At 37.8% G+C, this 11,575-nt stretch overlaps 1 protein-coding gene across 1 annotated transcript; it reads right to left on the reverse strand.

Moving 5' to 3' along the window:
* Positions 1-4,385: 4,385 nt before the first annotated feature.
* Positions 4,386-10,553, reverse strand: LOC149042010 (bile acid-CoA:amino acid N-acyltransferase-like). The gene is made up of 2 exons (XM_089213382.1): positions 10,070-10,553; positions 4,386-5,179 (listed from the first exon to the last, which is right to left on the reverse strand). Exons 1-2 carry the CDS (start codon positions 10,551-10,553, stop codon positions 4,386-4,388), a joined length of 1,278 nt encoding a protein of 425 aa, XP_089069508.1.
* Positions 10,554-11,575: the final 1,022 nt, after the last annotated feature.

The following is an 11,575-nucleotide window of genomic DNA, read 5'->3' on the forward strand; positions in this document are numbered from 1 at the left end:
ATAAAGAATCCGTTAAATTCCCGGCCCAAGCATTACTTTCAATTTTCAAAACAAACTTTATTTCCAAAGCGAACAACAATGTCGTCAGCATGCTCTATACTCTCATAAAGCACGATACAATAAGCCAATCAGAATCCCTGTTAGAACGGTTCAAATAATCTGATTGGCTTTACAAGACTTAAGCTGTCAAAAGTGTCAAACCATCAAAGTTCAAAAACCATCAAAGTTCACATTCTACGATAGTTTACAAACTAAAATAGTTCGGCAAGTCAAATTTAACACTTTTGCCTGAGGTTTTTAAGTCTCTAATACAGAATCTTGAAGTAAAATGTTCAGTGAACTTCAGCCAAATTATGGCTCATAAAAACACGCGAGTTTTTTCACATGACAAGGTAGAAACAAACTGTTCAAGGCGAGTGTTTTTTGAATGAACGACAGCCGAATTCACCGGAACATGAAGATCGCACGTGATGACAGCGCCGCAAAACTCGGCTGCAGTGACTAATGTGAATTGCCACCCAACGTATCGGAAAGGATATCAGAGCAAGCTCTTATTTTTTCACTCGAAAGGCGGCCGATGTAGTTTCTGGGGCTTGCTTTACTGTGATGACCGGAGATCACCATGATGAGCGAGCCGCGATGAACTTAGCATGATCATATTCGCCTTTTAAATCACCTTTACCAATACGCAAATGAAAATGTTTCAGTGGAGCATCTCTCTTTAATTTGCATCACCTCTATTTTAACTACCATTTACTCGCTCAAAAACTATTCAGTTTATGGAAGATCTTGCCGTATTTACAAGCTCTAAATCATTCGGGTTCTTTCGGAAAAAGTTTCGTTAAGTTTAAAAAAAACGTTATTTACCGGCTAAGGGTCGGTCCGTATGGTGAAAAACTGTGTCCTCGGTCTTGAAAATGCTGCCCTCGGCCCTAACGTCCTCGGGCAGCATTTTTCAAGACCTCGGTCACAGTTTTTCACCATACGGACCCCCAAGCCGGCAAATAACATATTAAACATTCGTGACAGTGACGCATTGTTCCCGAAAGGTCGGACAATAATTTGACCCGAGATTAAATGGCGACATTCTTTTCGTAGATAGGATCTTAGGAAGTTGACAACTAAAAAGGGACCAATAAACAGAGACAAATAAGAGAGACAACTTAAGCCATAAAATTCTAGGTTCAAACTCACGCCATATCATGAGGGCATAGGAGAAAAAGCTCCGGGAAAAGCTCGCAGCATGTATTCTACAGAGATGCTGTCATTTCTGTCATCAATGTAGAGAATTACAGTAACGCTTGCACTCGGTAGGTGTCTATGCGGTTACTTAAACCTGTTAGGAATGGATCCGAAAGTATCATATCCTTTATAGCAGAAATGTGTTGCAGGCATCCTATGACCATCTCTGAAATGAAATTCATATGTTCCATCCTCATTAAAGGTTAATTTGTCACTTTGTACTGTGAAATGTGACTCATTGGAAACTCCATATTTTGATATTGATGTTCAAATTTAGTTTCCTTTTCATTATCATGTCCCATTTCATAATTAAAGAAGTATACAGGTACAAATCCTAACGTTGCTGCTTGTTTAACACCATCCACACATGAGTTATTTGCAGCATCATTACCATTTGTTGGCGTAGGTAAATTGATTATTCTTTTATTTGAATCAGTGGACATGTGTTGCAGCTCCATTCTACTTCTGCTGTGATCACTAAAAAAATTAGTTGATATTCTTGAAACTGTCTCGCAATTACTTGTGGCTGATATGTCAACAGATGAATGGTCAATAGATACTGAAGGAAAATACAGTTTAAATACCACTGTATATTCACCAGTTGTAGGTTCATACATGTTTAACCCAACACGAGGTGAATAATACCCTTTGCGCTATCCAAATGTAGTTTCATTTCATAGGATTTTTATTGAACTGATGAGTCTTTTTTAATGAATTTAACCTCTTTTATGTTATCTTCATCACTGAATTGTCCACTTTTGTTTATGATGTATGCAAATGTGTTTTTCAAATCTGTGCTACCAAAAGACTGATTCAGTATATCATGAACGTACTTGTGATAATTAGTAGTCATTAGTGTATTATTATTGTTGATAGTTGTATTGACAAAATTAGCATAAGCAGCATATCTGCTTTCATATGATTGTGCCTGTTTGGCATTAATTATACTTCTGTTGTTCATTTTCAAATTACCAGTCGTTACTCTTGTGCCATCGGTTTTCAAATAATTGCTCGTTTTTGTATTAACATGCCTTGCATTGCTTCCATCTGTTGCACTTGTTGGGTCAGCTATATTAATCACCTTATTGCCTTTCATATCAAGACCTTTTGATACATTCAAAGTAAAGGTTTTACTGTCAACATATTCCTTATGAACCACATCTTTTTCATTATTGTCACTGCTATCATAATCTGGTATTAATAACCTGCTTTTTAATGTTTGGGGTAAAAGATTGTACATATCTATTTTCTTAGTACTTCGTAGTTCTTCGTAGTTCTTCGGATGCTGTACCACTGAGCTCTAGCAGACTTGTGGCAAGCTAGCTAGGTAATTTGATTAAATCTGTGGTGACGAACTCCCTGCAATCTGCTTCTTCGAAAGTCAAGTGTGTTACAAATAAGTTGTTATTACGTAAAACAAAAATTCATCCGCAAAATAAAATGCATTTTAAACTGAGTGGGAGAACTGAACATGAAAATGGTTGGTTCAAGCTCATGACGTTTTCTTCTTTTAGCTCGTTGGGGCTTTACGCCTTTGTAAGGCCCTGGTTGCGCCAACAGGTATGGCTCTCATACGGGGATTTTTGCCTGATATATTACAACATGAGGTATGCGGAGGGCAGTGCAGGTCATGTAAAAGGTTTTAATTGTTTGAAATTATCTCGATTAAAACTGAGGCTAAGTGAAAGCTAGGAAGGGCTTGTTTTCATTATTATCAGGCAGCCGATATATTGATATAAAAACAACAACGACAACAACAATAACGATAACGACCAACTGCATGTATTCCCATGTACGTCATTGGGAATTTAAAAGCAATTTTGTTCCCTGTTAATCCTTTACCTACATAATCTGATTGTTAATTCTCCCCTCAAGCTGATACACATTTCCTTGAATACCAGTTACGAGACTTTGGTGTTAAATTACGATGACAAATTCTATCTGATGAGTCAGAGGATTCTCATTTTGCAGGATAGTGTGTGGATACCAAAAGAAGAAATTACATGATAACACTTGTGTGAGTTTAAGGGTTTGGCTAATTAATTGAATTACACGTACTGACTTTAGCACCATTTTTTATCGATCACACAGAATTAGACATTCTTAAAAAGCTTTCAGAGAAAATTTCTCCCTTGCAGTCATTTTTCCTCCATACCTAAGGGGAGAAAATAATCAATTTTTGAATTAATATCTTCACAAAAATTTTGACCATTGATATTCGGGTTGTAGAAGGAAAAAGTAATGTGCACTATTATAAACAGATTAAGGTAATTAATAAAAAGAAAAAAAGAAGAAAATGTACCCAGAATAAGTGGTAAAATTCTTTTGTTAAAAATAGATGATATGTAGACAGCATTTACGAAATAGTGGCTTTTTCCCCTGTTTACATAGTGCCATCCGAGCAGGACAGGGTTGGCAGGATTCTATGCAATTATGAAAACCCGAGACGGAGTAGTAGGTGTGCATAAGAGGATTCTCTGACCCCTCGGATTTGAAAAGATGAAGCTATGCAAACATTGAAGAGTACCTCATTGCTTTCAATAACATCTTTCCCCAAAATTAAATTACATGCGGATCCCTAAAATTGAAATGGTTCGGAAAATTTATTTTTGACACCACTACATCTGGTGTCAAACTCTGTTTGGATAATTATGAACAGAGCTACGTGCCTTGTATATAAGTCCTTTCCCCCCTTTCCCGTAGAAATGTTTTTGAAATCAGAGGGCGTTTAGACGTTTTGAGCCGCAATAATAGCTCATAATTTTCTTTGGAAATGTTGCTTAGATGCCCTACAGGCACTTCTATAAATCACGAAAGCCTACTGTAAAGGCACTCTTCAGTAGAAATAACGTAAGTCAGTTGGTTACTTCAGGATTTATTTCTTGTCTATCAAAACGCTAAACTAAATATTTTGATTTTCCGGGTTTCAATTTAAATTTAAGATTTCTGCACGACTGAATTGAATGGATAATTCGCAATTCATTACGGTTGCCAGAAAAAATTAAGAAACTTCAAACAAGATAGCGGCAGAAAGCTTTGAATGAAAGCCATTCCAAACGTGCAGGCATAGTGTTTGGGGACGTTGAACCGAAACGATTTATATACCTACCGCGTGAGACTGTACCGTCCACGGGATGGAGAAGTTAGAGGTGTTTTCGCAGAAAGTGTAAAATCTTTGGCCAGCAGTCTTCTTGTGCTCTGGCATGTGCAACAGTCTCCCCTCCCCAAGCTAGGTAAGGGTCAGCACCCCATTCTTTAGCAAATTTGCTGAAAGAAAAATCACAAAGAGGAGAGTAGGGTGGTTCGATGAGATGTCCCGCTTGGGGATAACTCAAGTTTGTGCACAAATGTTCTTTTCCATTCTCCTTTAAGCGATCAATAATGAACTTTACTGTAAAATCGGTGGGGTTGTTCAAGTCATCGGTTCCAGAAACCAGCATGACAGGGCAATTGATGTTCTCAACTGGTGTAATAGCTGAGTATTTGGAGACTGTTGTTGGATTCATGTAATCAATGTCAGTTGGTTGGGCGAAACGATAGATGCTGCCCTTTTCTGAGGATACCACTCTGCTCTCATCAGGGGGTATGATGTCTGAGACTCTCCCTTTTAATTGGAAAGGGAGAAAGTAGGCGATTACCAGAGGTGAAATAGCTACAATGGCCTTTATCGGTGCGATCTGATAGCTTGCCATCAACAATGCAATCCATGAACCATAGCATATAGCATGCATGCCGATACCATGTGGAAGCACTTTCGGGTGACTTATAAGCCAGCTGGCAGCTTCTTCAAAATAATCCAAGTTTATTGAAGATGGACACAATGGTTGATCTTCATAGCCCAAGTAGGCCAAAGCAAGAGTAGCGAATCCACGAGATGCCAAAAGTGAAGCCTTAAATTCCACTATTCCGCCTGCAGCACCAAACAGATCTATGACTCCTGTAAAGATAACATTGCCTGATTGAGTGCAGGATATGTCTGATACGTGCAGCGGAGATCCTACGATTAAGATATTGCTTGATTCAGTAACAATCGCTTATAAAATAACACGTCAAAGGCGGCTTTAATTATGAACATGTGAATAACTTTTGAAATTTTTGGACCACTCAAAATGGCGGACTTATGATGACAAATTCCTTCTGACATCTAAAAGGGCTGCTGTTGGTCTCGTCAGATTCAAGTTTTTATACTACCTGCCAGGAATCAGCCGTGAGCAAACGCTTGACACGTGTCTTAGAAAGAAATTGAGAGGCTCAGTACAGTCCTCAATCTTTTTGTGAATCGCTCAGTTTTGTTAAGGACTGCATTTTAAAATGATTTTCCGATCACCACACGACTCTCCAGAGCTTACAATCAGGAGGAAGTTAGACATATATATATTGAAGCTGGATAAAATTGGAACCAGGTGTTTTGGCTAAAAATTAAACTAATAGCTTTGTTCATCGGAAATATTCATTTGAATTGATCTACTGTAAAATAGACGACTTGTAATTCTGTTTTGCAGGTAGTATTTCACATTACCGATTAGTTGAGATAAATTCATCAAAATAATAACGATGCAATTCATCCGCTTTATCTGTTCAATGAAAAGAATGCGCTCCGCCTCGTTTTCTTTCAAAAAGTCGTCGCAAGAGGAAAGGAGCGTCTCGCCATTTTCTGAATGAATCTTCATAATCATTACAAATTCTTCAAATATGAATCTTGCATTAGCTGCTTTATTCTTCACTAATCATTCTACTCAGTTATAATCGGACAGTTTGCTGTAATCGGACACCTGGAATCGGACAGTTGAAGCAATCAGATTAGGTCCACTCAGCTAAATCCACCAATCACAGTATTGATCACGATAACCATAGAAACAACTACTTACCCTGAAAAAGAAAAAAAAAAGAAACTGAGGAATTTCCAAATTGAAGATAATATTTTTTTTCTTTAGACATTGTCTCCACCGCAATCGTTTGTCCTAAATATATTTGTTTCCTTTTTTTTCGGAAATTGCGAACGGTTATGATTAACTGGTAACAGGATTTTGAGTCGTCCAATACTGTTAATCGCGTTCGTCCGATTTTGTTAATCGCTCGTATGATCACACACCAAAATGGAGTCCACTTGGTCCTATTACCATTATGTTTAACTGAAGTTGCATACAAAGCTTTGTGCATTTTTCTATGATTTGATAAAATCTCTTTCGCTTTACATCCGTTGAGGATTTTAATGATTTATTTTAATACTTCAGTCACTTGAGAGTGATCCAATGTTTTATGTAATTAGGAAAAATAGGGTAGCAAATTAACAGTAATATTCTAGAAATGCTCTTAGTCTATATTAAAAAGATTCTATTTAGAGCTCTGATTGCTTTAAATCTATTTTACATCCTTTTTGTAGGTTGGATAAAGCCAAAGACGTCAATGATAATGCGAGCGGCCAAATGTCCTCCTCCAAATATGCTGGTTCGCAGTAATGGCGAGAACTAGCTAACGAACACACCACGCTTAGGACTCTCTGTCTTTTTAACTGTTCCGTTTAATTACTCGCTTCTCCAATTCACAACAGATTTTAGTTACGTCCAATTTTGCTTCATTCTTTGTAAGTCTGGTTGGTCTCTTTCGACACCCACACTTTGATTCTCACTGACTTGTGCTGCTAGAAACTCACTTCAGCTACAGAATTCTGTCTCTACTTCTGCACAATCTACATTCTTCTACCAGGTAAGTTCTAGAGTACATGCTTATATATTCGCTTTTGCTTGCTGAAAATTAACAACAACAGTAAAACTTAATGGTTATGACTAACTGAATCAACCTGCGACTGCGTTAGCCAAAACAAGAACTTTCGTGTGGGTCCAACTAGGCAAGTCCACTTGGAAGTTACACAGGACAGTCAGTCAGGAAACTCATCAACAAATCTCAAGCTTACATAGCGTTGGACTTTTCAATCCATATAATAACAACATTCCAAATATTAACGAATGACCAAATCACACGGAATCGACTACAAAAAATGACTGACTAAACTAATGAGATACATTAAAAAAATTACTCATTCTGATTGGTTAGATCAGTTTTGATCGTACACGGCTGTTTTGACCGAACGTACAATGTCACTTGCAGAGTTTGAATAAATTATTTTTGCACTTGATGCCCGTACTTTTCTTTTGCATAATTTTATAATAAAGTTCGGATATGACGCACGCTGTCATTGGTTGAAAGAGCGTGCTCTTTGAGAGTATAGAGCCTAGAGCTGAGCTAAAGCTGTCACGCCAAAATTTACTAGTGCTTATTTATTCCAAATTAAACTCGAAATTATGTGATTACTTATACTAACTGGCAACCCCGAAGATCCCTGTAATCACCGGCCCATCTCATTACTGCCAATGCTATCTAAAGTGTCTGAGAGATTAGCTCAGCGTCAGTTCGTTGACTACATAACCACCAACAAGAAGCTGTCTTAAAATCAGAACGGTAATCGAAAGTGTCACTCTACGGAAACTGCTCTCTTACACGTAACCGATGATTTTCTCATGGCCATTGATAAGAGTGAAGTGTTTGTTGTCGTGCTACTAGACATGTCCAAGGCATTCGCTAGTATCTGACATGACCTTCTCCTTCAGAAGTTACAGAGCATAGGCGTTGCCTCTTCGAGCTTGGAGTGGTTTCATTATTACCTGTCTGGTCGTAGCCAGCGAGTGCGCATTGGGGATGCTATCTCAGACCCGCTCCCTCTTAAATACGGAGTTCCTCAGGGTTCTATCTTGGGGCCTGTGTTATTTACCATCTATGTAAATGATCTCTTGTCCGTTCCAGCCCACTGCAAATCTGTGTGCTACGTCGATGACTGTAACTATACCTATCCTTTCGCTCTACTGACGTCGCTCGCGTATTTGGTTATCTGAACGAAGATAAACCCAGCTAAAACTAAAATCTTACTAGTTGGTGTTCCTCAACTACTGCGGAAATTGCCTCCAACGTCAATTTCACTCTTGGAAAAGGAAATAACACCAGTCCCTGTGGCAAAGGACCCTGGAGTCTACATCGACCAGTCCTTAACATATAAAGATCATGTTGCTAAAACTACTTCTAAGTATATTTTCAAACTAGTACAGATAAGCAGGATTAAACACCTCTTGGACAGGAAAACCCTTTTACTTTTGATGAACGCTTTTGTTTTTAGTACAATGTATTATTATTCAATTGTATGAGCCAACACATCTCAAAGAAATATAAAGAAGATTCAGCTAGTGCAGATCTTTGCTGCCCGTATTATATTAGGTTTTAAGAAATTTGAGCACATCTCCCAAGGCATAAAATCTCTTAATTGGCTCGCTGTTAAGGAGAGACTTTATTTTTACGATGCTGTAATGGTATTTAAATGTGTAAATAATTTAGTTCCGAATATCTGACTAACATGTTTCTCCCATGATCTCGTATTCATAGTAGGGTAACAAGATCATGTAATCTGCTCCACATCCCACGATGCCGTCTGTCCTCTGGGCAACGTGCATTCACGTATCGCGGATGCAAATTGTGGAATGACCTCCCAAATGACTTAAAAGCAGCTGATAATGTAAACGCCTTTAGGCTCCGCCTACTGAATGCGCTCCTTGGTGGAAATGTAACGCACAGATGAATTATTTCAATCTTCTATTCTTGTCTACTTTTTGTTTTAGTTCACTAGTGTTTTTAACGTGTACTGGCCTTTGGTATTTATATTGTACTAGCCTTAGTTTTCACTTATATATATTTTTAGGCCAATACAATGTTACTATAATATTACAATAATTTTAATGTAGGCTTTGTAACTGAAAAACCCAGCTTGGGAGTTACAATAAACGTATGTATGCATGTATGTATGTAATGTCGTTTACTTGACTACGTCTTGTTTTTCTCCTACACTTCTTTCGTGCTTTAGCCGCTTCTTGTGTGCTTTACAACAGAGCAGATTACAATCAAGGCTTATCTATTCGTTAAATGATGAGCTATCTCGTATTTTTCTCATACATATTATTACTACGGAATCATATGATTTTCCTCGTGCAATTTGGAATAAATAAGCACTTGTAAATTTTTCAAAGACCACAAATTTTGTTGGTCGTTGAAAAAAATTATTCGCGCTTATTTATTCCAATTTAAACTCGAAATCATGTGATTACCTATATTAACTTATTACTTCATAACAAAAAAATTTTACCACTGTTACTTGATAACATAAAATTTTACTTAAGCTTAATGTAAAATACTGCTGGAGGCTACAACACATCGTTTAATGTTGTTTACTCGAACAGGTTTTTTTGTTATTATTTTTTACCTCAATGGTATTTCTTGCATTCAAACAATGTGTCTTTGGATAAAAAGATAATAAAATAGAAGCCTTCGTAGGGGCTTGAAACAAACACGATTTTCTAGGAGTTTCTGCATTAATAAAAATGGTTCAAACCATTGATAAGACCACATCTTACATTCATTTATTCTTTCAAGATCACCTTGCAGCATGGAGAGATGGGGTTGGGGTTTGCAGACAAACGTTTGCGGCGCGCCGTGAATGAAATTGATCTTTGCTGATCTGTTGAAGTAGCACAACAGTAAACTGAAGAAAAACAATATTTTCTGAATTACGACCCCTAGTATTACACACAGGTGATCAACCCAAAAAGTAATTATTGGTTAAAACCTGAACTGTATGTTTAACGCTGTTGTCACTTTTAAGAGATCAGGACACATCTGGAAAGTTCAATAGCGGATTCTGATTCTTTCAAATTCTAATCTGTAATAACACTATTCTACTCTCGAATAGCAGTTATTTTTAGATAAACGTCAATCTTTCGCTACTCACCAGAAAAAGGTCCATCACCCAGAGGAAGAAAAATAGTTCCACGGATTCTTCCTTCTCTCACAGGAATTCTCTTCACTCCATCTGCCATGTACCCCTTCTCAAACGTATTGCTAGACAAAGGCGGCAAAGAACTTGATTCCTGCGGATCCGTATGGCCATCAAAACAGTCCAAGACGACTTTGTAAGGTTTAGTGACATCAAATTTCATCAGTCGAATTCCTTTCTTCTGCCCAGGTGATGGTTTCATGCTCCATAAGAGTCCCATAGCTGAAACTCCGCGGTAAGATCCACCAACAGACGGTTGACTACAAACATCAACCTGGCCATGTTTGGTGGCGATGAAGTGAGCGTGTGAATCGAACACTTGCCCGCTATCTCCAACAACTCGTGCCGCCAGTGTAATCTTCTGCAGTGGTTTCAGTCGAAATACGTTAATCTTAGTTATTTTGTCGACGAGTGAGAATTTTGGCCACAAGGTAATCATCTTATTTGAAATTAACGACAAAATTGGTCGAGATGCACCTACTGAGTCAACGACTTATGACGTCAATTATCTCTGTTTCACCGCTGTAGATTAATTTATTGCTTTGGCAGCATAAGTCATTAACATTCGTGAAAGTGACGCATTGTTCCAGAAAGGTTGGACGATAATTTGACCCGAGATTGAATGGCGACGTTCTTTTCGTAGATAGGATCAAAGGAACCTGACAACTCAAAAGGGACTAATAAACAGAGACAACTAAGAGAGACAACTTAAGCCATAAAATTCTAGGTTCAAACTCACGCTTTATCATGAGGGCATGAGGAGAAAAAGCCCCGGAAAAAGTTGGCAGGATGCATTCTACAGAGGCGCTATCATTTCTGTCATCAATGTAGAGAATTAGATCAACGCTTGCAGTCGGTAGGTGTCTATGCTGTTTCTTAAACCTGTTAAGAATGGATCCGAAAGTATCATATTCTCTGTAGTAGTATGTGTTGCAGGCACCCTGTAACCATCTCTGAAATAAAAGTCATGTGTTCCATTAACATTAAACGTTAATTTGTCATTTCGTTCTGTGAAATGTGACTCATTGGAAACTCCATATTTTGATCTTGATGCTAAAATTTAGTTTCCTTCTCATTATCATGTCCTATTTCATAATTAAAAAAGTGTATAGGTACAAATCCTAACGTTCCTGCTTGTTTAACACCATCCACACGTGATTTTCAGCATTATTATCATTTGTTGGTGTAGCTAAATTGATTATTATTTTATTGGACATATTTAAATCAGCGGGCATGTGTTGCAGCTCCGTTCTACTTCTGCTGTGATCACTAAACAAATTTGTTGATGTTCTTGAAGCTGTCTCAGAACTACTGGTGGCTGATATGTCAACAGACGAATGGTCAATAGATGCTGAAGGAAAGTAAAGTTTGAAAACCACTGTATATTCACCAGTTGTAAGTTCATACATGTTTAACCCAACGCGAGATGAATAATACTCTTTTGCGCTATCCAAATGCAGT

Source organism: Pocillopora damicornis, chromosome 7 (assembly GCF_964200805.1).
Source record: "Pocillopora damicornis chromosome 7, jaPocDami1.2, whole genome shotgun sequence".
NCBI classification, from domain to species: Eukaryota; Metazoa; Cnidaria; class Anthozoa; order Scleractinia; family Pocilloporidae; genus Pocillopora; species Pocillopora damicornis.